General features: G+C 46.9%; 1 protein-coding gene across 1 annotated transcript; it reads right to left on the bottom strand.

Moving 5' to 3' along the window:
- Window positions 1-2,405: 2,405 nt before the first annotated feature.
- Window positions 2,406-22,783, bottom strand: SLC1A5 (solute carrier family 1 (neutral amino acid transporter), member 5). Its single transcript, XM_006868437.1, has 10 exons — window positions 22,657-22,783; window positions 20,242-20,448; window positions 18,400-18,988; window positions 15,068-15,110; window positions 14,557-14,616; window positions 12,146-12,312; window positions 7,168-7,401; window positions 6,203-6,397; window positions 5,932-6,066; window positions 2,406-2,640 (listed from the first exon to the last, which is right to left on the bottom strand). The coding sequence occupies exons 1-10, from the start codon at window positions 22,781-22,783 to the stop codon at window positions 2,406-2,408; spliced, it is 1,992 nt and encodes a 663-aa protein (XP_006868499.1).
- Between the last annotated feature and the right edge of the window lie 4,756 nt (window positions 22,784-27,539).

The following is a 27,539-nucleotide window of genomic DNA, read 5'->3' as shown; positions in this document are numbered from 1 at the left end:
CAGCTCTTTCATGCTGTGATTGTGATGAAGAATTTGTGGTACTATAGGAAAAGCATTGGACCACACTGTAGGTTTGAACCATTAGGTCGTCAGTTCAAACACATCATACGCTCCTAGGAAACCTATACAGGGCTGCTATGAATCAGAACTGATGCCATGGCACTTAAAACAAGGGGTTGGTTCAGTTCTTTCAAAGTTGAGGGCAAATTTACACAGCATTAAAGCAGGGCTTCCAAGATGGCAGCCCAGCGCACCATTTTGAATGTGTGTGGCTCTCCATGGTCCTGCCAACAACCCAATCTCGCACACAGGACTCACGACGTCACTTCCTAGATTCACCTTCTAGGGCTTCCACCCCTAATTGCTGACGATCCAATTACAGTGAGGAATCACCCAAATTATAATAATTCTGGTCTGCTCCAGTTTTGCTTGGTCAGTCATGACAGAACCAGTGTGAAATCCTGCATAAAAGGGAAAGTAGGGGAGTGCAGTGGCTCTGTAGGATAAGCACTAGACCTTGAACCACAAGGTCAGAGGTTTGAGCTCACCAGTCGTTGAAGCTTTCTGTTCCCGCAAAGATTTACAGCCTCAGAAACCCTATACAGGGTCCTGATGAGTCAGAACTGACTCAAAGGCATTTAACAACTGGAGATATCCATAAACCAGATGTCCCTAATCCAAACACTGCCTGTACCCAGGAGTAGGGTTGCTAAGTTCCATGGTTAAGTATATATTTTAACTATATAAGTAACTGCCCAACTGTTTCCTAAAGTGACTGTCCCATTTTGCATTCTCCCCTGCTGTGTATGAGAGTTCCAGTTGCTCCCTGTCCTCACAAGCACTTGGTATTATTTTTGTTTATTTATTTTATTTTATTATGTTTCAAATTTTATATTGTGAATTGAGTGACGGTTAACAGACAAGATCGATTGTAAGCTTTACATTTAACCAATTATACTCTTTGTTTCATTTCAATGATATAAGCCCCTCTCTGCAACAACAGTGATCCTACTTCCTCCCTATGCCTTCCCTTTAAAAAAAAAAAAGTTTTTATTGTGAATTGAGTGATAGTTTACATGGGAGAACATCAGTTTTACACACTCATCCTATCATATTTTGTTTCATTGCAATGATTACAATCCCCTCCATGCATCATCATTCAACGGTATTTGCTTCTATTCCCTATTCCCTGTTTTGTTTTGTTTTTTTGGATGTACACAAAAATGCTCAGGGATATATAATCATTTAAACAACCAAAGCGCACATTCTCCAAGTCCGCCTCCTAGCTGCCAGCACATGCCTTCCTTTTTACATCTTGTATTTCATAAATGAAATGAACAAAGCAAAAACAATTGATGTACACATACAAAACAAAAAATATGTATTCGTTTAAATGTCCTAAAGGCACATTCTGCAAGCCAGTCTCCTGACTGCAGGCAGGCACATAGCCTTACTCAGTCCATGGGCCTAGAGCCCACAGCTGTTTGTAACCATTTTGACAGGAGTGTCCTGGTATAATCATTTGGTTTCCTCATTGTAATTTTTTTATTGTGGTAAATATATATATAGATAGATATAGATCAAAACATAGGCTATTTCAACATTTTACACATATAATTCATTGACATTAATTACATTCATCACCTTATGCAACCATCACCACCAACCCATTTCCAACTTTCCCCACAGCATCATTTTTGATGAAGAAATAATTTATTTGATGAAATCCGGTTTCTCTCTGTCTCTTTTTTTTTTTCTTCTGTTGTGGTTAGTGCAATTGATGAAAATCACCTGGTTAGATATAGTCAACACTATTTTATTGCTAAAAAATGTCCTTTGGAGTGACAGCACTATTTATCCTCAGCCTCCCCCCCAGGGGCCCTGAGAAGGTTTATTTTACTGTGGAGGGAACAGAGAGCCCGGGGATAGGGTGGGATGTAGTAGCATGGAGAGAGTAGGTGGTCTCAAGAGATAAAAGCTACACATGTGCAAACAACACACACACACGCACACGCACACCCCGCAGCCACCAACAATAAAAGGCAAAGTAGCAAATGTCATGTCAGTACACCCTTCCCTCAGAAAGGATATCATTCCACTTCATGACCTGTGCCCTAAGAGAAGGGAGGGCAGAATCTGGCAGGTTTCTCAGGCAGGGTCGGAGGACAGATGTTTGAGGGTGGATGAGATTTGAGAAATACATTCATACACATATCCACATATACCCCTACAGTGTGGCCTCTGAGGGCTGGTGTTGGGGAGGAGGCTAGAGCCTTTGGCTTCCTAGAGTGTGGGAGTGGGACCCCCAAAACTCCACTTTGTCCATTAATCCATCCTACGTGATTCCAGTATTGCAGGCGCACCCCTACCCCCAAAATCAGGGTCAGGAAGGTCCCTACCAGAGTTCACATGACCGATTCCTTCTCCAAGGTGCCAGCGTTCCCAGTGGGGTTTGGATGGGATTTAAGGAGGGGGTTCCCTTCCTCACAGGGGGCCGGCAGCTGAGTAATGGGTGTCTCTTTCTTGATGTGGGTCAGCACAGGCACCGAGCTCTTCAACTTTGAGCGGTCCACATAATTTTGGAGGAGTCCCGCACCAAAGGCATCGCCTTCCACGTTGAGGATGGTACATGACCGGTCCCTGGGGGGGAAAGGGACAATGGGGAAGTGAGTGGGAGGGATGGACAGGTGAGGAACCTAGGTTTAGCTTTCCTGTCCCTCTCCTTCTGAAATCTTGACACTTCCTCCTGACTTCCTCCCTTACAGAACTCTATACCCCACTTCTAGACCCAAAGATCATCCCATCATTCTGCTAGGATCCCAAATGTCCCTGCCTTCTAGAACCTCAAAGGTCTTTTCATCTAGAATCCAATCCCACAAAGCCCGTATCTCTCCTCCCTCCCTGCCCTCCTGTTCCTCTGCTTTAGGGCAAGGCTTCAAAATTGGTTCATGACCCATGAAGCAAATCCAGAGTAGACCCAAGTTTTTAAAAATTTGGGTGATCTGGAATGCTAACCAAATAGAGAAATTGATGAGTCGAAGCTCTGGAATGGGAGACCCAGGAGAGGTGCAGTGAGCCCTTTCAGGACCTGATGCAGGAGACTGGGTTGTGGCCAGGGCCGTGGGGAACAGCGTACATTCACAACTGTATGGTTACAACCATCTTTGAGCAGGACACAGTCATTTTCAACTCAGTTGGCCAAGAGATTTGATTGTTATGCAACTTGCACGCTGCTCTTATTTTCTAAGAAAGAGGTTATGTTTCCAGCAAGACTTTAACCTGTAATTTTTCCCATTCCAATTAGTATTCGGATTAACCTGTATTTTTAAATTTTGGGTCCATTCTAGTGTTGCTTCACTGACTATAAATGAATCAGATTAAAGCCCTGCTTCAGAATCTCAGAGAGGCCTACCTCTAGTTTCCATGGACCCCAAGTGATCCTTCTTTAACAATAAAAGTGATTTGCTTCTCTGAACCTCAAAAATCACCTCTTCCCTTTCTGTGGGCCCACAAGGCCAATCAATCTCTCTTTGTTCTGCCCCAGAATACTAAACTTTGTCATCAGCCTTTCTCATCCCTAGAATCCTAAAGATGTCTGTCACTTTCCCACTCGGACATTTTAAAAACAGACTTTTCTTCCAAGGTGCCTCTGGCTGGATTTGAACCACCAACTTCTCTGTTAGTAGCTGAGCACTTAGTCACACTACCCAGGAACTCCTAACTAGTTCCTCAAAACCAACCCCATTAACATTGAGTCTATTCACCACAGCCCTACAGGGCGAAGTAGAACTACCCCAGGTTTTCCAAAGGCTATAAGGAAAGGAGCCCTCGTAGCGTTGGGCTGCTAACCTCAAAGTCCTCAAAGTCAGCAGTTTGAAACTACTAGCTGCTCTGGGGGGAAAAGATGAGGTTTAGATTTACAGCTTTGGAAACCCAAAACAGGGTCACTATGAGGGAAGGGATGTAAATCTCCCAGTGCCTCAGTGCCTCCATCTGTAAAATGGGGAGAAGAGTTTCTCTTGTGGGGTGGTCTTGATGAGGATTAAAGCATCCCGCTCCTTCACACAATGCCCAGTGAGTTGTAAGTGCTCCAGAATTGGGAGCTGTCACAATTAAGCTGTTAAAGATTGGAAAACAGCCAGGCAGTTCCTCAAAGTTAAACCAGGAGGATTGTAATCACAGCAATGAAATGATATATGATAGGACAAATGTAAAGCTAATGTTCTCCTGTGTAAACTGTCATATAATTCACAATAAAACATTTAAAGAAAAGAACCATTACTCATTAACCGTCACCCCACATCCTCTCTCCCCAGAAGCCCAGTCCATGGCAACCACTAATTTACTTTCTTTCTCTCTATACCTATTCTAAGGAGCTCTGGTAGCATAGTGGTTACGAATTGGGCTGCGAACCGCAAGGTCAGCAGTTCAAAACTACCAGCTGCTCTGCGGGAGAAAGATGAGGCTTTCTGCTCCCATTAAGATTTACAGCCTTAGAAACCCTGTACAGGGTCGCTATGAGTCAGAACCGACTCCACGCACGTAACAACAACATACCTATTCTGGATATTTCATACACGTGAAGTTATATAATGTGACTGACTTCTTTCACTTCAAAAAATGTTTTCAGGGTTCATCTATGTTGTGGTATTTTTCAGGACTCCATTCTTTTATATGCTCGAAGAATAATTTCACTATAGGTATAAAGAACAGCTGATATATCTAGTGAATATGTTGCTGTTGTTCTTAAGTGTTGTACAGTGAGTTCTGACTCATAGCAACTCTGTATAAGGTTTCCAAGGAGTGGCTGGTGGGTTTGAACCATAAACTTTGTGGTTTGCAGTCCAGTGCAGATCCTACAGCACCACACCAGGATGCATACATACATTCCATTGTATGTACACACATGTGGTATATCTAGTTAATATATCAACGGGTACATTCAAGTGGTACACATTTGGTTTATTGCACTTTTTGACTCCTAGAAACCAGGCTTCTATAAATAAGCTTTTGTGTGGATATGCTTTTAATTCTCTTTGGTATATACATAGGAGTGGAATTACTGAGTCAGGGAGTCGGTGGGTAAAACAGGTAAGCACCTGACTACTAGCAAAAAGGAGCCCTGGTGTGTGCCCTGTGGGTTAATGCACTGGACTGCAAGGTTGGTTTGAACTGCAAAGTCGGCAGTTCAAGCTCACCAGTCGCTCCTTGCAACCCTATACAGGGTCACTATGAGTCAGAACCGACTTGATGGCATTTAACAAACAGCTAACTAAAAAGTTAGCAGTTCAAATCCATCCAGAAACACATCAGAAGTCAGGCGGAGTGATCTACTTCTAAAAGGACAGTTTTAAAATCCATGGAGCACTGTTTTCCTCTGCACACGTGGGGCCGCCAAGAGTCAGAAATCAACTTGGCAGCTAATCACAACACGGTGCCTCCCGGTTTAACTTTGAGGAACTGCCTGGCTGTTTTCCAATCTTTAACAACTTAATTATGACGGCTCCTAATTCTGGAGCATTTACAACCCACTGGGCATTGTGTGAGGGCGCGGGATGCTTTAATCCTCATCAAGACCACCCCACAAGAGAAACTCTTCTCCCCATTTTACAGATGGAGGCACTGAGGCACTGGAAGATTTACATCCCTGCCCATAAGTCATAACTGGAAAATGGTAGGGCTGGGATTTGAACCTGGGCAGTTTGGTCTAACAGTCCTGCCACAGGAGGTTTTTTTTAGCTCTTTCCGGTGTTCTTAGAACCGGAAGATCCCATCTCTTCCTCTTACTGAAACATTTAAGGCCCCACCCCCTTTCTTCCAGAATGCCTTCCCTCCTCGACTCTTCTACCCAGAGACTCTCAACGATCCTCTTGCTCACCCCTTTCCCAGGCGCCCCTCTGGGCCCCCCAGAAGCCCCAAACCCACACTCACACTAGCCAATCCACAGCCAGGATCAAGGAGATATCATTAACAGGTAAGCTGACTGCTTCAAGGATGATGGCCAGCGTTAGGACGCCTCCTGCTGGGATACCCGCTGCCCCCACACTCGATGCTGTGGCGGTCACCCTGTGTGGGGGAAAACAGGAGGTCACTGAAGGCCCCCAGCAGTGGCAGAAGTTGCTGGAAGAATCTTGTTCCCCAAGGTGCCCCCAACCTTGTCCATTCTGGACCAGGGGGTCTCAGTGCGGTCACCCCGACTCACAAGATGGTAATGACTTTGACTAAGTCCAGGGAGTGCTGATTGAGCTGAGCAATGAACACCGCAGCCACGCACTGGAAGAGAGCCGCCCCGTCCATGTTGACCGTGGCGCCAATGGGCAGGATGAAGCGGCTGATTTGCTTGGACACCCCATTCTTCTCCTCAATGCACTTCATCATCAGTGGTAGTGTGGCTGAGCTGCCGGGGAATGAGAGAACCCAGGCACGACTGGTGGTTAATATCCCCTGGTACTGTGGTCTAGGGCCAGGGGAATGAGGGGCTTGGGATCCAGAGTTAATTCCCCCTGGTGGCCCCTCCCACCAAGTCCTAACCAAGCCCTCCCCAACCTAGACCCACCCTTTCCATGCCCCCCTCCCCGGCATTACCTACAACCCCCTCAACTCACCTTGTTCTTCCCAGAGCAAGGTTCTGCACAACCCATAAAATGCCAGGATCTCAACATGTATGGGTCCTGGACTCTCAGAGAGCAAGAACTGCTCCCCATTCAAAACACATGTAAAAATGTACGCTCCTGTTCTAAAATGTTCGTGAACTCCCTGACACTTTGCTCAACCTGACACTTCGCTCTACCAATCATGGATTACCCCCACCCACCCAAGACTCACTCCCCTCCGTGAGGAGAGGGCTGTTGGGCAGGACCTTCCACAAATGATAAATAATAACCATGGAGGTTGGGTCCGGGTCCAGCATGTCACAGAGTCCCATGGTTGGGGTTGTTGGGAGGGAGGAGGTGAGCTGCTAGAGGGACAGGTCTTAGGAAAGGAGGAAGACATTTCTAGTGGCTTCCTTTTTGGATGGGAGGGGCACCAGAGGGGAGAACCAAAACCTTCTGAGAAGCTTTATGGTCTAACATCCCCAAACACAAAATTTCTGGGGCCTACAGGCACGTAACCCCTTTCCCACAATCCAAGCTCCACCCCCTTTAAAATCCCGCCCTCAGGTCATACCTGGAGGAGGTCCCGAAGGCGGTGGCCAGCGGGGTCATGATGCCCCACAGGAATTGGTAAGGGTTCTTGCGGGTAAAGAGGAAGTATATGAGGGGCAGCACCAGCAACCCATGAATGGCATGGCCCAGCAAACAGCACAAGATGTATTTGCCCAGACTGGCGAAGAGAGTCCCCACGTCCTCCATCTCCACGATCTTGCCGGCCACCAGGAACATGATGCCCACAGGGGCATACCTAATCACCCAGGAGACAGAGACCCACTGTGACCACGTGACCATGGAGCTAGGGCCAGACACTCGTTAGCATGACCTCAGTTTTACTAGATTTTGTTTCATTCAGACAGCAGCAAAGGACTCATAGGAGGTCCCTCTTGGGGTTGTGGTAGAGATTCAATCACACTGAACAACTGGGGTCTAGATGATGGGCAAGGAGCTCTGGTAGCATAGTGTTTACAAATCGGGCTCCAAACCTCAATGTCAGCAGTTTGAAACTACCAGCGGTTCCATGGAAGAAAGATGAGGCTTTCTGCTCCTGTAAAGATTTACAGCCCTGTACAGGGTCGCTGAGTCGGAACAGACTCCACCGCACATAACCATCAACCAGACGATGGGCGTGGCCTTGTTGGTGGGCGGAGTCTAGGTCAAGGGATGGCCAGGAGGGAAAGGAGGTAGGTAGGAACACTTGATCGCACTTCCCAGCATTCCTTGCATCAGGAGGCGCTGCCCCGGCTACCTAATGTGCTGAAGGCGTTGAGCTGATACATTATCCCACCAAATTGTTGTTGTTGTTGTTGTTAAGTGCCATCGAGTCAGATCCGACCCATAGCGACCCTGTACAGGGTTTCCGAGGCTGTAAATCTTTACGGGAGCAGACGCCTCATCTTTCTCCCGCGGAGCAGCTGGTAGTTTCGAACTGCTGGCCTTAAGGTTCGCAGCCCGATTCGTAACCACTACGCTACCAGAATCCCACCAAATCTGGAAACATAAAGAGACCAATGTCACAAAGGTTTGTCCTGGACTGCTCTAAAGGTTGGCTTTAGAACCAAACCAGGCAACACCAGGGAAGAAAGGCATCATGACAATAACTCCCAAGAAAACACCTAGAGGGTTGTCATGAACTGGAATCAGCTTGACTCTCTGGCTACTAACAAGGTGTCATGCACAAATGATTAACCGGGACCCTTGGACGTAACCGAATCTCAGCAACAAGTCCAAGAGGGAGCTCCTGTTATATGATTCCCATGCCGTTCTTGTGGAATTCAAATCTAATAGATCTGCAAAACAGGACGAGAATGCTCAACTTCACAGGAATGTGGGGAAGATTAAATGAGATGCTGAGTTGAAAGTCTTCTGTACACAACAAATTAAAAAAACCCACCACCCCAAACCTGTTGCTGAGTCAATTCTGACTCAGGGATCTTATAGGACATGGCAGAACTCACTCGTAGCGTTTCGAAGGCTATAAATCTTTATGAAAGCAGACTGCTACCTCTTTTTTTCTTAGAACTGCTGGTGGATTCGAACTGCTGGTCTTTTGGTGCCAACAGGGCCCCTTTTCTGTACTCAATAAATAATCAGTAAACTGCAAGAAGCATTATGATCACTTTTTCCTGGAGTGAAGACCCCAAGTACATAGCAGGCAGGAGGCCTCTCCAGACCTCCTCCCTGACTGCTCAATAGTCTTCATGGTGGAACAGTATCCTCTCGAAGTTCCTATCCACTGTTCCCTAAGAATGTGACCTTATTTGTAAATAGGGCCATTGCAGATGTCATTGGGGTGGGTCATAAATCCAATGACTGATGTTCTTATGAGAACATATGCTTGGAAAGTGTGGCTAATTGCTTCCAGGAATAACTGCCTGAAGAACTGGATGATGCCCGGCTACCATTACTGAACATTTTGATCCAAAATTCCATAGAAGAGTCTTTCTTGATCAAAAAGAAGGACAATGCAGAACAGAATTTCAAATTCTCATGGACTCCAGACTTTCTGGAGCAGTGGAGGCAGGATGAACTCCTTGATACGCACAACCTAGGGGCAAGGAGAAAGGAAGCAGGACCTGGGACATCTGATAAGAGTCAACCAGAAAGGAAAAGAACCTGAAAGGTCAAACCACCAAGTAGAACCAGCTAATCAAAATTACTGCAACCAACCACAAAGAGAAAATCATCAGCTAGGGACTTTACTCTGGTAGCGTAGTGGTTACGAATCAGGCTGCAAGCCGCAAGGTCAGCAGTTCCAAACTACCAGCTGCTCCGCGAGAGAAAGATGAGGCTTTCTGCTCCCGTAAACATTTACAGCCTCGGAAACCCTGTGTAGGCTCACTATGAGTCGGAACCGACTCAACGGCACACAACAACAGGGACTTTACCTAAACCTAGGCACAGACATTTAGAAGCATGATGACCTCTGTTTGAGTCACTATTTCTTTATTAGCATACTAAACCACACACCCATCGTTGCCACAGATGATCAAATAAGTACAGAAATGGGTGGTACCCCATTTCCAAGAAACCCCTACCACCTTTACTAGGAATTAAATGAATATTTCCCCCTTTGTTACTATATATCAGAGTAGATATAGTTACCATATATCAGAGCAAAGATAAAGTGTTGAACAGCAAAAATGTCAGTTTGAGGACTAAGGTACACCTGACCCAATCCATGGTATTTTCAACGGAAAACCAAAAACTGTAGAAGAATGAATGCATTTGAGTTATGGTGTTGGTGGAGAATATTGAAAGTACCACCGACTGCCAAAAGAACAAACAGATAGATCTGTGTTGGAAGAAATACAGCCATAATGCTGCTTGGAAGCCAGAATGGCCAGACTTTGTCTCTCATACTTCGGGCATGTTGTCAAGGAGGGACCAGTCACTGGAGAAGGATATCATGTTTGGTAAAGTGGAGGGTCGGAGAAAAAGAGGAAGACCCCCAGGGAGATGGATTGACACAGTGGCAGCATCAATGGGCTCATACGTAGCAACAATTGTGAGGTTGGCCCAGGATCGGGCGGTGTTTCATTCTGTTGTACATAGGGTCATTATGAGTCGGTACCGACTTATACAGGAGTAGATAAACACAATACTTTTGCTTAGCTAGCAAAGAATGTCTGCCTTGAGCATTATACTCTTTTGGAAACTTTCTCTATGGGAACAAAATGACAACAGCAATTTAAAAGGTTATATAGGATCCACAGGGAACAGTGAGTTTATGTCAACAGGGGAGGAACAATCAATGTCACTGAATGGAACATGTAGAAACAGTTGAATTTGTATGCTTTTCTGTGTATTGTGCAATGTGTTAAACACTGGGCCATGGGTAGGACAGTGGTTTGAACCCACCAGCTGCTCCAAGGGAGAAAGATGTGGCTGCCTGTTTCCATAGAGATTTACAGCTTCAGAAATGTTCACGGTCAGTTCTACTGTCTTATGTTATGGTTGTTAAGTGTCATCGAGTCAGTGACTCTGAATAGTGTCTGAACTGAGATCTATGGTTAACGGTCCAGTGCTTACCTATTCTGTGTTATAGGGTTGCTATAAGGGGATTTGACTCAATGGTGGTGGGTTTTGCTGTGTTTATTCTTAACAGCAACAAATAATAAAGTTTTTTTTTTTTAAAGAGAGAGAGAGAGAAAGACAGGGAAGAAGGCAATATGAAGATAAAGGTAGAGATCGGAGTGATGTGACCACAAGCCTTGGAATGCCATCTGCCACCAGAAACTAGGAGAGAGGCATGGAATAGATTATTCTTTGGAGCCTCCAGAATGAGCAAAACACCTTAATTTCAGATTTCTGTTCTCCTCAATTGTGACCGAATCAACTTCTGTTGTTTTAAACCACATTGCTTGTTACCACCATCATGGGAAATTAACACAATTACCATGGATAAAGATCTTCCAAATACCCATCATCCTCTTTAGTAACAGAAGGAAAGCAAAATTTCCCAGCTGCCTGGTGGTATAGTGGGTTATGAGTTGAACCACAAGGTTAGCAGTTCAAACCCACCAGGTGCTCCATGAGAGAAAGATGAGGCTGTCTGCTCCCATAAAGATTTACAGTCTCAGAAACCCTAGAGAGCAGTTCTACTGTGTCCTACAGGGTCACCATGAGCTGGAACTGATTCAGTAACAATGATGCACAGCTATGTGTGGCCACAGGCCCAACTTTTGCCCAATGGGATGTGCCCACAAGTGATGGAAATAAAGTGATCAGTTAATACTAGCTATTACTGTTTCCTGTAGATGTGCTATATAGGACAGGGCTATCCCATAAACTTTGCATGCATTAACACGTTTATCCCTGGTGGCTTTATACAATAAGCACTGGTCAAGCCTGCTAGTGGCTCTGTGGGAGAAAGATGAGGTTTTCTGCTCCTAAGAAGATGTAAAGCCTCAAAACTTTATACAGGGTCGCTCTGAGTTGCAAACAACTTGATGGCACGTAACAACAACAGAATCTTGGTTCGGTGGTAGAACTGTTGCCTTCTGTTCAGGAGACCTGGGTTCAATTCCCAGCCAATACACCTTATGTACAGCCACAATCCATCTGTCAGGGAAGTGGCTATGATCTGGGCAGGTTTCAGCAGAGCTGATAGACTAAGGCAGACTAGGGGAAAAGGCCTGGTTATCCACTGCTAAAACCAGCCAATAAAAACACTGTATGGATCATAACGGTCCTCTCCCAATCATGGGAACAGTGCTGAACTGGGTGACATTAAATTCTGTGGTGCATGGGGTCACCGTGAATCGGGGATGACTTATGACAGAGCTAACATAATTCTTTGAGGATGGTACTATCAACTTCAGCTAGGAAACTGAGGCACAGAGAGGATAAAACATTTGCCTGACTGAGGCCACCCAGGCAGAAAATGGTAGATATTGGATTTGAATCCAGGTCATTTAGCTCCAGGGAGCAGATGGAAGGTCCCGACCCTGCAGAGATGCACTCCACCTATGTCTGGTTCTCCTGTCACCTACCACATGATCCAGGAGACCAGTACCATGGTGGCGTCGTTGAAGGAGTTGAAGAACTGGATGAGTAGCTCACCATCAGGCCCCAGCTTCCGAAGGGCCACACCAAAGATGATGGCAAACACCACCAGGCCCAGGATATTCATGCCTTCCACCTCATCCCCCACGGGCACCTGTGGGCAGAAACAGCCCAGGCGAGTTCAGTCAACCTGCAATATGACCCAGCAGTGACAAGATGGTGCCCCCACAAGATACCTGCCCCCAGTTCAAAGAAGAGGGGAGTCCCTAGGGGTAGTAAGCCTGAGTGGGCAGGGTTGAGGTTGGGGTGGGCAGGGAAACATGGGAAATGAGAGAGAAAGCCAGCTTGGGGAAGTCTGGGAGGACTTCCTGGAGGACTATCTGAGCTGACATGTAGAGGAAAGGAAGGAGAACCAGGTAAACAGGTGGGATAGAAGGTTCTAGACAGAGCAAACAGAATGGCTTGGAAATGAGTAGAATTTGGGTATTCCATTCCAAGAATAGGAAGAAATCTACTGTGGCTGGAGTAAAATGAGCCAGAAGACAGGGTCACGTACGAGGTGAGGCTAGGCAGAAGATAGGGTCACGTACCTAGGCAGGCAGGGGTCTGCGGACTTCATAGGGCCTTGTGCACGGTGGCAAGGAGTTTTGGTTGTCTTTCTCTTGAAGGTACTAAGGAACCATAGCAAGACTTTGGGGCAAAGGTGAGGCAGGCAGGGTCAAAAAGACCTCTCTGATGGTCCCCTGGGTGGCACAATTGGCTAAGCACTTGAATACTAGCCAAAAAGTTGGTGGTTCAACTCAGCCCTTCCCCCCACCCCACCCCTCCCATGTCTTAGAAGAAAGGCCAAGATATCTGCTTCCAAGAGGGAAAACCCTATGGTGCAGACTTCTACTCTGCTCATACGAGTTCACCATGAGTTCGAATCAACGTGACAGCTCAGAACAGTTGTGTGCATTGAGTAGTTGATTCTGACCCACGGTGACCCCATGTGACAGAGGAGAATTGCCCCACAGTTTCCTAAGCTGTAATCTTCATGGAGTTCGAAGCTGTCAACCACTCTGAGGTTGAAAGATAAGGCAGACCACACTGGAAACCCTGTGGGGCAGTTCTACTGTGTTCCGTGGGGTCACTGTTGTTGTTGTTATGTGCCGTGGAGTCAGTTCCGACTCACAGTGACCCTGTACGGGGTTTCCGAGGCTGTAAAGCTTTACGGGAGCAGAAAACCTCATCTTTCTCCTGTGGAAGAGCTGGTAGTTTCGAACTGCTGACCTTGTGGTTCGCAGCGAGTCCGAATTTACTCGATGGCAGTGGGAGCAGATCACCAGGTCTTTTTTCCCTCAGAGTTGCTCGGGGGATTCAAACTACCAACTTTACTGTGAACCACCGAGCACTTAACTACTGCACCACCAGGGCTCCTTACAACAATGTTAAAGTGTCTCCGAGTCAGTTCCGACTCATAGAGACCCTATACAGGATTTCCAAAGCTGTCACTTTTGTGGGAGCAGAATGTTTCATCTTTCTCCCATGGTGCAACTGGTGGTCTCGAACCACCAACCTTATGGTTCACAGTCCAGTGCTTATCCTAGCCCTATGCAAACAAAAGTACCCCTGTATCTTCATTAGAGAGACATCTTTGGTTGCCAGAGGAAGAGTGGATGGGAGGGTGTGGGTCTGGGGTGGAACACTAGGCAGATAAAAGAAAGAAAGAAAGAAAGAAGGGAACTGAATGAGGGCAGGGTACAGAGATTCAAGTGTCAGAAAAAAAAAAGCAGAAACAGAAATTGGGGAGATTAAATAAAATGCTGCACCAAATTGTAGACGATGGAGAAGTTAGACAAAGGCTGGGGGTGGGGATAAAACCCAAACCAAACCCACCCCCTTGTCGATTATTACAGCGAACTGCTCCCTAGAATTTTCTGGGCTGTAATAATTGGCAATGCAGATTGCCAGGTCTTTATTCTGTGGCACTGTTAATGGATTCAAATCCCCAACTGTTAGGTTAAGTTGTTGTTGTTAAGTGCCATCGAGTCGGTTTCGACCCATAGCGACCCTGAACAGGGTTTCCGAGGCTGTAAATCTTTACAGGAGCAGAAAGCCTCATCTTTCTCCCATGCGGAGCAGCTGCACCTTGCGGTTCGCAGCCCGATTCGTAACCACTACGCTACCAGAGCTCCTTAGGTTAGTTGTTGTTGTTGTTATTAAGTGCCATCGAGTCGGTTCCGACCCATAGCGACCCTGTACAGGGTTTCCGAGGGTGTAAATCTTTATGGGAGTAGAAAGCCTTATCTTTCTCCTAATGAAGTGTAAATTGTTGACACCTCTCAGGCACTTCTGAAAGGAAATCAGAACAAAGAGCCAAGGATTAGGACCCCCACCACTCTTGCTGGGCTCTTACCTTCACCAGGGTACTGTTGTAGATTCCAGGGACCGATTTCATTTCATAGGAGGTAGCATACTGCAGGGGGTTGGTTAGAAAGAGTGCGTATCAATGATCACCATATCAATTATCATCGAGACTCCCCCAACCCAAGAGTCAACAATGACTTCAGCAGCCTTTAAACGGTCTCATACCATACTGCTGGCAACTCCACTTAAATAGGACTATTAATAACCCCATTTTTTAAAGGTGAAACCTGAGGCTCAGAGAGGTTAGGACACTTGCCTCAGGTCACACAGCTAGAATGAGATTCCCAAAAGGAGCTCTGAGCCCACATTCTCAGTTCTTGATGGGAAGCTGCCTGCATAGGTTTCAGGGGTTACCCAAGGACCCTCCAAAATGCAGGTGAAACCATGGTGCACCTGCATTTTTCCAGGTACCACCCCAATCTAGGTAACAAGGGCTGTAACTGGCTGTCTTCCTCCCTATCCATCCCCACCCGTCACCCCTCAGGAAACCCCCAACTCACTGAGCGGAAGGCTGCAGACACCAGGTTGGAGGGGAAGATATTTCTGCAGAGATAGACATATGGGGGATTATTAGATACTGTGGGGGTAGGGTTGAGAGCAGGGGGTGCTAAGCAGATGTGGGGTACAGAGTAACCTTTGAGACCCTGTTTGCACACAAATGTAGCCCCCTCCCGAGCCTCAGACCCTGTTTGCACACAAATGTAGCCCCCTCCCGAGCCTCAGACCCTGTTTGCACACAAATATGGCCCCCTCCCAAGCCTCACTCTTTCCAGAGTGTTGGGAATCTGAGCTGGTCTTCTCTGGCCCCAGGAGGTTGGTGTTTTAGTCCAGAGGGATTGTGGGTATTGTGCAGGAATGCTGGCTTCCTAAGGCAGGCTGGGGCAGGGTCACCCGGGGCCTCAGCTCCACCCCTCAAAGCAAACTTAATACCCAGGATGTCTTGCATCAGCCACTTCCTTTTGGAGAACTGAGAGGTTGAGAGGTGGGAGGGCTGAGGGGAGGGCTGGCCCCTTGTGCAGTAGAGGTGAGAGGCTGGGAACAAATGACAGGGATGGACCAGCTACGTGTGTTATGAGTGTGCAAGTGTGTTTGCGTGGTGCTTCTTGTGTGATCCAACAAGGGCCTCGTGTTGAGATTAAAAGGTGAAATGAAAATGACAGTCAGGATGCCTACAGCATGTTCTGTGTGCCAGGCACTAAAGTGCTTTCAGGAAATTAATTTATTAAATCCTCACCACAGGAATCCCTGGGAGATGCATACTGTTTAGCAATGTGTCTGCTACCTGAACTTGGTTTGTCAAACTAGAGTTTGAAAGTTCGAGTCCACCCAGAGGCTCCTTGAAGAAAGGTCTGGCAATCTACAGCCCCCAAAAATCAGCCCTTGAAAATGCTCTGGAGCTCAACTCTATAGCAGCAAGCGACAATCCTCACAACAGCCCCTTGGCATGACATTATTATTTTATTGTACAATTAAAAAAAAAAAAAGGTACAGTAAAGAAACTTGCCCAGCTAGGAAGTGGTAGAGTTGAGATTTGAACCTAACTATAGCCTGACTCACGGAGCTTCTGGTAGCGTAGTGGTTATGAATCGGGCTGCGTGCGAGCCGCAAGGTCAGCAGTTCAAAACTACCAGCGGTTCCATGGAAGAAAGATGAGGCAGTCTGCTCCCATAAAGATTTACAGCCTCAGAAACCCTGTGTAGGGTTGCTATGAGTCGGAACCGACTCCTCGGCACATAACAACAAGAATAGGCTGACTCAATATCGGTTTGAACTGCAAGGTCGGTGATTCAAGCTCACCAGCTGCTCCTCAGAAACCCTATACAGGGTCGCTATGGGTTGGAACTGACTCGATGGCACTTAACAACAACAAAGGCTGACTCTATGTTTTTGTTGTTCAGTGCCGTGGGGTTTCTTCAGACTCCTAGTGACCCTGTATACGGTTTCAGAGAAGCAGCTGGTGGGTTTGAACCGCCAATCTTGTGGTTTGCAGTTCAGTGCTGATCGTACAGTGCCGCACCAGGAGTCTGTTAGTCCCAAAGTCCTCACCATTACCCATACTCCCTCTCACCAATGATGTGCGCAGTTAGTACAGTTTGTCAGGAATCCGGATGGGGGTTCGGGTTAATGTTCAGGTGTGAGACAGTATTGGTGGGCGATCAGCTGTGGTATTGGACAATTATGTGAGAGCATGTTGGTGTAGGGCCTTGTAGGAGTATGTGTGTGGATATATGTGTTCAGTGAGATCATCGAGTGGCTATTTGTCCTAAAGGGGTGTGAGTACACAGTGGTATATGTGTGTGACAGCTGTTGTAACAGAAGATGAGTGTTCCTGAGTGTGGCTCTGTGTCATTTGGTAAAAGATTGCGTGCAAGATATCACTTCTGTGCTCCAGTGTTTTCTGTGTCCGGGTATGTGGCACTTGGTTACAAGACTGTGTGGCGGTATGGCATAGTTAAGTCCCTGAGTCAGACCACATGTAAGTTACAGTTTTCTTGACAAAAAAAAGGGACGGCTGTGTGTAAACAGCCTTGGAGAGGGTGTGCCGCCTACAGGTCACCTGTACCCACCCAGGCCGGAGCTGGGCTGGGACTTGGCTAATCTCCTTCAGCCAGGAGGTGCCTAGGCAGTTCTGGCCACTCCATTTCTCCCCGTCATCTCAGCGTAAGTTTCCACCCCAGAGGCCAAGGGTACCCTACTATATGAGTCATCATTTCCTCCCTAACTTGCCCTTCATCCAGGAAGTCCCCCCACTTGGAGACACTGAATCAGCAGGGCGGGAAAGCAGGGCCATGTGGACCCAGCTATCTGCTTTCACAAAAACCAGGGAAGACCACGTGGTTGCTGGAGGGGGAAAGGAGCAGAGATAGAAAGAAAAGACCCTCCCCTCTTCCTAACTGGTCCCCTTCTGGACAGAGCCGGCACTGGCCAGAAGGATTTAAAGGGGAAACAAGCAGCCAGGCCTCTGCTGAACTGGGCGGGAAAGGGCGGATGAAGAATCTGTGATGTCTCATGAGAAGAAGCCCTGGGGTGAGAAGAGGTTTGCTCAGATCTTGAGATCCTTCAGGTGCTCCCTATCCTGGGATCCCAAGTTCTTTGATCTTAGCTGCAAATCTTTATCTAGAGCCTCATCTTGGGGCCCTTGGGTACATAAAGATCCCCTCCCAAGAAGTTTCCCTCCCTTTCATAGGGTCCCTCTTCCGTCCCCCAAAGACCATACAATACCTTTCTCTTTCTATGAGTCCTCTTTCACTATCACCCCTTTGTGGGGTTCCTCTCATGTCATATTCCCAGCCCCCAAATTCCTAAGTCCCCTCCCCTGGATGTCTGTCCTCACCCTTTGTAATCACCCTCAAGATTTCAGGGTGCTTGGGATGTCTCTGGTCGACTGCCCACTCCCACCCCATCCCACGCCAATTCCTACTCAGGGCCATTCTACACTATAGGGCTGTGTAGAACTGATCCATAAAAGTTTTAGAAGGAGTTATGGTGACAACGGTGTGGATCAAGTGTTAGGTTAAAGGTTCAATCCTACCAGGTCACCCTCAGAAACCCTAAGGGGCAGTCCTACTCTGCCCTAAGAGTCAGGAAATCCACTGAATGCAGTGGCTTATAGGGGTTCCAAGACTGTAAATCTTTATGGAAACAGGCTGCCTCATCTTTCTACCACCTACTGCCTGCTGGGTTCAAATTCTCGAACTTTCAGTAAGCAACTCAACACTTAACCCACCGCGCTACCACGGATGCTTGCCTCTGCTCTGCAGGCCCCAAAGCCTTGCTCTTACCCACGTGGCAAGTCCCACCATCCCTCCCCCAGAAGCGCGCCAGATCTGACCTCACAAGATCCAGGAATGAATCCACCACCTCCTTGCTGGGAGTCGCTTTGCTATCTTCCAGGGTGACCGAGGTGTTGATGGCCGCGAAGCCGGCACCCGGCTTCAGCGCTAGCGCTAAGCCCACGCCGAGGGCCGACGCGAACAGCGTGGTGACCAAGAAAAAGAGCAGAGCCCAGGCGCCCAGGCGCCCAAGCGCACTCGGGTCCAGGCTGGCAGCGCCGCTGACCAGGCTGCAAACCACCAGCGGCAGGATGATCATCTTCAGCAAGCGGAGCAGTAGCTCTCCTGGGAAGGCGAAGGCCACCAGGCGCGCGGGGCCCAGCGCTAAAGCACCGCCGGCCCTTGACAAGCCCAGTCCCAGCGCTACACCCGCCGCTACGGCCACCACCGTCAACAGCACCAGCAGGTTGGCGCGCAGGCAGCGGCGCACCTGGTCTCGGCTACGGCAGCAGCTGCCAACCGCCACGTTTTCGTTCTCCACCGGGACCAACGTGGAGACATTGTTTCTGATGGTCTCCGCCGCCGCTGCTAAGCCTTTGGGGTCTCCTTTGGGATGATCAGCCATCACGTAGGGAAGCACTGGGGGTCCTAGGCACCAAGCAGCTGGGAGCAGTTGGGGTTCCTTCCCAGGACGCCGGGGTTCCTTGGGTCTTTAGGATGAGTAAACGCACTCTGGAGGAAGTTTTCCTTAGAGTGAGTTCACAGTCCACGGGTTAGTAGGATTTTGGCAGCTGGAGCGTCTGAGCTCCCTAAATTGGGCGCTGGGGTTTCCCGGCTCCCTACACTTTGGGAAGAAAAGTGTCAGGCACCAGCAAGTTGGAAGTTGGGAGCGCCTGGGTTTTTTAATCCTGGTGCTGGAAATCCTTAGGCTAGAACTTGGGGTTCTTGGTCCCGGTGGCAAGGTTGGCAGGAGATCCTTTCCCCTTACTTATTCAATCTGTATGATGAGCAAATAATTTGAGAAACTGGATTATATGAAGAAGAACGTGGCATCAGGATTGGAGGAAGAGTCATTAACAACCTGCAATATGCAGTTGCCCCACCTTTGTTTGTTTGGAGGCCAAGAGGACTTGAATACTTACTGAAGAAGATCAAAGACTACAAAATGGATGACACCTTAATGTGAGAAAACAAAAATCCTCACAACTGGACCAATAAATAACATCATGATACACCGAGAAAAGATTGAAGTTGCCAAAGACTTAGATCCACCATCAACACTTATGGAAGCATCAGTCAAGAAATCAAGCGATGTGTTGCATTAGGCAAATCTGCTGCACAAGACCTCTTTAAAGTCTTCAATAGCAAAGATGTCAGTCTGTGGACTAAGGTGCATCTGATCCAAGCCACTGTATTTTCAATCACCTCATATGCATGCGAAATTTGGGCAGTGATTAAGACCGGAGAATTGATGCATTTGAATTACAGTGTTAGCAAAGAATATTGAAAGTACCATGGACTCCCAGAAGAACAAATAAATCTGTCTTGAAAGTACAACCAGTTTTCTCCTTAGAATCGAAGATGGCGAGATTTCGTCTTTCGTTCTTTGGACAGGTCAAGAGGGATCAGTACTTAGAAGACATCATGCTTGGTAAAGTGGAGGGTCAGTGAAAAAGAGGAAGAACCTCCCTCCCCCACAATGAGATTGACTGATACCTTGCCAACAACAATGCGTTCAAATGTAACACTTGTAAGGATGGCGCAGGACCGGGCAGTGTTTCGTTCTCTTGTGCACAGGGTCCCTATGAGTCGGAACCGACTCGAACGAAGGCACCTAACAACAAGGTTCTCGTGGCGCAGATCCCATACGCCGGGATCCGGGAGGCGGGAAGTCTGGGCACCTGGGTGCTGGAACCGAGGACTGGTGTGCCTGGGTCCGAAAGCCGAGAAACGGAGCTCCAGGAAGAGTGGTCCTTGCGTCTTAGAGTAGGGGATTCCAGGTCCCAGGGTGCGGTAGGCGGCAGTCCGGAGTCCAGAGAAGTGGCGGCTATTGGTGCAGATGGAAACTCCCAGGCGCGCCCCGTGGCTCTGAGCCCGCACAGCGGAAGCTGCCAGGATTAAGGTCAGAGGCGGGGCTTTGGAAGGCGAGGCCACTTTTCGGCGCCATTGACTGCAGTGTCTCGGAGCCAATCAGCCAGCGAGAGGCGGGGCCAGGCCAAGTATCCGTAAACTTCTGAATTAACAATGCCGGATCTGGGGACAGGATTTAGAGGGACCGAGTATTGCGAAGGAACTTTATTCCATCAAAGGAATTTTAGGCTGCTTGTTAGTGTCTTTAAATCGCAACGGTCCCCTATGGCCAGGGTCTCTATAAAATACTTCGTTCAACTCTTCCTCTTCGGTCCCTAGTTTAGTCTTCCGCATGACTCCTTGCCCAGAAGAGATATTTTCTTCAAGGGACTATTCTTATTCAGTGATAGGCTCTGTTCTAAGAACTCAGCAGTGACTGAGACACCGTCCAGTTAGTTGAGAAGGCATATTCATCCCTACAGTGATTGATCACCCAGTGTGGACGGAGCTGTGATGGGAGAACTCAGAGGAGATACTTAACATGAACAAGGATGGGTTAGGATGGACTTCTTGGAGGAGAAGGTTATCACAGCTTGGATATGAAGGGGACAGACCAAGCCCAAGAAAAACTCAAATCAAACCCACTGCATCAAATTGATATTTACTCACAGCCACCCTATAGGACAGAGTAAAACTCCCCTTAGGGTTTCCCAGACTATCAGTCTTGATGGTAGTAGACAGCCTTTCTCCCTCAAAGTGGATGAGCTTGAACCACTGATCTTTCAATGAGCAACCCAACACTTAACTCTGTATGCCACTAGGATCCTTGGGAAGGTACAAGGGGAAAGGGTAGTCCAGACATATGCAAAACCCCAGAGTTGAGAAGAGCCTGGAATGCCCCATAGCTCAGCTCTAACCCCTCTGAATGACTGCAGAGACCTCCCTTGAGATAAAGTCCAAACTCTTCAGCTAGCCATGTGACCATTCTTGGAATCATTCAACAAGACACTGAAACACTGTGAAACATCAGAGATCCATGCATCTACACATAACAGTCTCCAAGATCTATCTATTCAACCAGTATTTCTCAAACACCTTCTTGTGCTGGGGATGTAATTGTGAACAAAACTGATAGAATCCCTTTTCCATTTGAATCCACATTCAATCAAAGGGAAGACAGTCCATGAGGTAATATCAAAAAAACAAAACCAAAAAACAAGTCCAGTAAGTTATCTTGTGTTTCAGAAGGTGATTAAAAAATTATACATACATATATATGTTGTTGTTAAGTGCCATCAAGTCCTACAGCCTATTGGAATCCTGGTGTGGCGCTGTAGGATAAGCACTGGAGTGCAAGGTTGGTTTGAACTGTAAAGTTGGTGGTTCAAACTCACCAGCCGCTCCTCAGAAACTTTTCAATTAGCAGCTCAACACTTAACCCTCGATGCCACCAGGGTCTTTGAGAAGGCACAAGGAGAAGGGTATTCCAGACAGACTATGAGTTGGCACCAACTCAATGTACTTTAATAACAATAACTCATATATGTACTTTTTTTCCCACTAAGAAAAAAATGGAGAATTGAACTGCAGAGCCAGTTTAAAAATAAATCCAGGACCAAGAAATATTGTTAAAAGCAAGGTGCAGCTGGTAGAACCCCAGGGCCACCCTTGAGGCCTGGAATTGAACTCAACCCCATGGTTCAATTTTCAGCCAAATGCTAAACAGGTGTATAAAGGCAGCAATAGCATTGTGGAAGTATGTAGTCCTTAGAATAATCAACCATTTGAGATCAAAAGGGCAGCATTTACGCAAAGACGAAGTTCTAAAGGGTTAGGAAAGACAGAGGAATGGAAACAGGAAACACAGGGAGGGAGTGGGATAAATTACATTGGATAGATTATAATCTGTGAGAAGAAACAAAATGCGTATGAATTGTTGAATGGATGATCTGCTCTGTAAACCTTCACACAATTCACAATAAAAAGTTTTTTAAAAAAAGTTAATCTGAAAAATAATATAGTCCTCCATGCAAAAAAAAAAAAAACACCCAAAAAAACAAGAGAAAGAGAAAAGCAGGGTCCGGAAGAAAATGAAAGAATACGACATGGTAGCATCTGTTTCTGATACTATCTCAGTAAGAACTCACAGAAACTGCTACACCTGGTTGCTTTCAGGAAGGAAAACCGCGGCTTTGTGAGTCAGTGTAGTGACCTTCATGAAATGTCTTTTTGGCTTTGAATCTCACTGCTTAGCAGCTGGATGACCTTGGGCAAGTCACAAAACTCTCCAGCAAGCTTCAATTTGTTGGGCTGTGAAATGGGGACAATTGTAGCGCTGCCCTCAGACTTCATGGAGAGGTGGAACCAGTTCATGTGTAAACAGCGGTGCTTTGGCTGGTGCCTGACAAATTATAAGCTGTGTAGTATGTTCAAATATTATGGACCTTTTGCAAATAAACATGATGCACGTATGAAAAAAAAAAAAAAAAAAAAAGGCTTCCCAAGTGTGTTCTTTCAGCCTCAGACCCTAAAGCTTTCCCCCTCAGGGAGGATCTGGGACTAAAGGAAGGCCTGAGAGACCCCAGGTGGCACTTAGCAGGTAAGTGTCAGGGGGCTGGGCTGGGATGGAAAGCTCCTAGCAGCGTTTCCCAGAACCAAGGCCCTCCAAGTATGGAGAAGTGAGTCCCCCAAAATTGTTGGGCTTAGGCTTAGATCAGATTGTTTGATGTCCATCCCCTCCAACAGGGGGGCCAGACATGGAGGCATGAAGGAGGACTTAGGACCCTGGACTCCGAGAACCTTAAGGAAGTGTCGAGGGGAAGATGGGAGGGTTTTGACCTAAACTGGCTAGGTGGATCCCACCTCCTGCCCCCACACTGAAGAAAATATAGGAACTGGTCCCAGCCAGCTTCTCTCCCACTCATCTAAACCTCCTAGCCAGATTTGCCACCCCCACCCCCCATTGGAAGCAGAGTGAGAGAGATCAAGAGTAGAAGAGTAGACTGGGTGAGCAATGGGGGAGGGGGGCCCTAGAGAGCAGAGAGACACTGGTGAAGTTGAGTATTGTTCTGAATCCTACCCCTTCTGATAGCTCAGTGGTTAACTGTTCAGCTGCTAACTAAAAGGTCAATGATAAGAATCCACCAGCTGCTCCCAGGGAGAAAGATGCAGCATTTGACTTCCATAAAGACTTACAGCCTGGGGCAGTTCTATGAGGAGGGTTTCAAAAATTCATGGTACGAGTCTGAGACCAGAAAAACCAGATGGTTTTATACTGCCACTACCAACTGTTCTCGAAAGGATCACAATAGAAGATCCTGGACCGAGTAGGACAAAAGATGGAACCAAACTCAAAATCACACAGAAGACCAGGCTTACTGGTTAGATGAGCTGTTGGAACCTCCAAGACTATGATCCTTAGTCATACTTCAGTCTGGAAATGAACCCAACTGTATTACTCAATTTTCAATCAAACTTTAGACAGGTCTATAAGAGGAATTCTTCTTGGATCATCTATCAACACTCGTGGAAGCAGCAGTCAAGAGATTAGATGACGTATTGCATTGGGCAAATCTGCTGCACAGGTACTTTTTAAAGTATTGAAGAGCAGAGATGTCAGCTTGAGGACTAAGGTGTGCCTGACCCAAGCCATGGTGTTTTCAATAACCTCATATGGATGTGAAAGCTGGACAGTGAATAAGGAAGATCGTAGAAGAATTGATGCCTTTGAGTTGTGGTGTTGGAGGAGAATACTGAAAGTGCCATGGACTGCCAAAGGAACCAGTAGATCTGTTTTGGAAGAAGTGCAACCAGAGTGCTCCTTGGAGGCCAAGATGGCTAGGCTTCGTCTCTCATACTTTGGACACATTGTCCGGAGAGAACAGTCGCTGGAGAGGGATGTCATGCTGGGTAAGGTGGAGGGTCAGAGAAAAAGTGGAAGACCCCTAACGAGATGGATTGGACAGGTGGCATCATTGATGGCATCAAGTGTGGCAGCGGTAGTGAGGTTGGCCCAGGATCGGACATTGTTTCTTTCTGCTGTGCATGGGGTTGCTATGAGTCGGTTCCGACTCGATGGCACCTGACAACAACAACAACATAAGAGGAATAGTCACACTAAGGAGGTCTGCACATCTTAGACTCATCAACCATTTGAGATCAAAAGGGCAGCATTTACCCAAGGACAAAGTTCACAAGGGTTAGGAAAGGAGGAGGAATGGAAATGGGAAAGACAGGGAGGAAGTGATGTTCCATTGTGGAGATAGCAATCAATGACATTAAACAAAATGTGTATCATGTGTTGAATGGAAAACCAATCTACTTAGTAAACTGGATTCCTCTAAGTCACAATAAGAAGTTAAAATAAAATTTTAAAAAGTTCATGGAAAAATGGAATTGCAAGATAACGGAACATTTCTACCAACTTTTTGATGCTATCTCATATTCTGTACTGTAGGGTTGCTATAAGTTGGGGTCTCTCACACTTCAGACATGTTATCAGGAGGGACCATTTCCTAGTGAAGGACATCATACTTGGTAAAGTGGAGGATCAGCAGAAAAGAGAGAGACCTGCAATGAGATGGATTGGCACAGTGGCAGCATCAATGGGATCAAGCATAGCAATGATTGTGAGGTTGGTGCAGGGCTGGGCAGTATTTTGTTCAATCAGAACCGATTTGATGGCACGTAAAAATAAAAACATTACTGAAGATTTCACTACATTTTGTCACAAAAAGAAATCAGAGAAAGTTATTAACAGGTGTCAGACCTGTCAGCGACGGGAGCCAGAAAAGCATATGGACAGAGGAAATGATCGAGTGCCAAAGTCTGAACGTGAGGAAAGTTTGGATAAGCTGGTAAACCAAGAAGAGTTTCCTATGGTTGGAGGGGAAAGTATGAGGAAAAAATTAGAGCAGCTTGGCGCTGGTGTGGTGGTGACGTTGTTGTTGTTGTTAGGTGCCATCGAGTTGGTAACCAAATCATAGCAACATTATGCACAGCAGAACAAAACACTGCCCGATCCTCGGACAACCTCACTATTGTTGCCACGCTTGAGTCCATTGATGCTGCCACTTTGCTAATCCATCTCGTTGGGGGTCTTCCTCTTTTTCTCTGACCCTCCACCTTACCAAAACATGATATCCTTCTCCAGCGACTGGTCCCTCCTGACAATATGTCCAAAGTATGAGAGACGAAGTTTGGCCATCTTGGCCTCCAAGGAGCACTCTGGCTGCACTTCTTCCAACACGGATCTATTGGTTCTTTTGGCAGCCCATGGCACTTTCAATAGTTTCCTCCAACACCATAACTCAAAAGCATCAATTCTTCTATGGCCTTTCTTATTCATTGCCTAGCTTTTGCATGCAGATGAGGTTATTGAAAATATCTCATATGCATGCGAAATGGTGGTCAGGAGCCTGGTCAAAATCACTGCTCTTAAGCCTTCACTGAAGTGGACTCCTCATCATTCTTCTTCGGAGCAGCTGGGGCAATTTAAACCCCCTGCCCACCAGGGCTGAAGCAGCTAGAAATAAGAAGGTGGATACCCAAATCATTTGTTTTACTCACAACATCTGAGTGCTTTTTCTAGCCCCAGCCCTGGACTGGGTGATGTAGGGGGTCACAGTGGTGGCTAAGGGAGGCCAGTCCGTTGTCATCATTTCTGTCACTGTTTCGTCTTCTTCTTTAATTATGTTGCAAAGACCCATAATGCCATCTGAACAGTTTCTACTCGCTCATATCATTCAGTGATGCAGCTGACATTCTTGCTGTCCTTCCTTTTTTCCAAATCATTCCATCTCACTCATAAACTCACTGACCCCTAATCAAAAGCTCAATCTTCTCTCCTCCTTCCCCTCCCTGATAATAATCTAATAATCTTGAGTTTCTCTATCAAAAACCAAACCCACTGCCATTGAGTTGACGCACTGCGCCACCAAGGCTCCCTGATTCCCAGTCACAGTGACCCTATAGAACAGGGTAGAACTGCCCCACAGGGTCTCCAGAGCTGTCATCTTTAAGGACACAGCTTTCTCTTGAGGACTGGCCAGCCAGTAGTGAAATGCCGACCTTGTGGTTTGCATCCTGATGCCCAGGGTGTCCCCAGGACTCCCTTAGGTTTCTTGTTGTTATTAAGTGTCATCAAGTCAGTTCTGACTCACAGTGACCCTTTATAGGGTTTCCGAGGAGCAGCTGGTGGGTTTGAACCACCAACCTTGAGGTTCAAACTGACCTGTTGTTGTTAAGTACCACAAAGTCGGTTTTGACTCATAGTGACCCTGCACAGGGTTTCCGAGGCTGTAAATCTTTGTGGGAGCAGATAGCCTCATCTTTCTCCTGTGGAACACCTAGTAGTTTCAAACTGCTGACCTTGAGGTTAGCAGCCCAATTCGTAACCACTATGCTACCAGAGCTCCTTCAACTGGACCTATATCTGGTTAATTCATATCACGCAGCATTTTCCCTTTTGCGACTAACTTATTTAGTTCAGTGTGATGTTTTCAAGGTTCATCCAGGTTTTACTTTTCTTTCTGGCTGAGTAGCATGTCACTAGGGAGCGCGGTGGCTTTGTATGTTAAGCACTGGACTGTGAACTATAAGGTCAGTAGTTCAAGCCCACCAGCTCCACCATGGGAGGAAGATGAGATTTTCTACTTCCGCAAAGATGCACAAGGAATCCTGGTATGGTGCTGTAAGGTAAGCACTGTACTACAAGGCCGTTGGTTCAAACTCACCAGTTGCTCCTCAGAAACCCTATGAGTTGGAATCAACTCTAAGGTACTTAACAACAAGTATGTCACTAAGGAGCCCTGGTGGTGTAGTGGTTAAATTGTTTGTCTGCTAACAGAAAGGTGGAAGGTTCAAATCCACTAGCCACTCCTTGAGAGAAAGATGTGGTGGTCGGCTTCCCTAAAGATTTACAGCCTTGAAAACCCTGTGGGGCAGTTCTACACTGAATCTCTCTGAGTTGGACCAGACTTGGTGGCAATGAATAGCATCTCTCACTGTTTCTTAAACTTTCCTGGCCTTAAATGCAGATAAAAATGTAGTTAAAATGCAGACTCCTGGACTCTACCCCGCTGAGATTTTGGTTTTCAGCTTGGGGACTGCCAGAAATCTGCATTTTAAT

This window comes from Chrysochloris asiatica, unplaced genomic scaffold (assembly GCF_000296735.1).
Source record: "Chrysochloris asiatica unplaced genomic scaffold, ChrAsi1.0 scaffold00116, whole genome shotgun sequence".
NCBI lineage: Eukaryota > Metazoa > Chordata > Mammalia > Afrosoricida > Chrysochloridae > Chrysochloris > Chrysochloris asiatica.
Note: the sequence above shows the minus strand (reverse complement) of the source record. Positions and strands in the feature narration are given on the sequence as shown.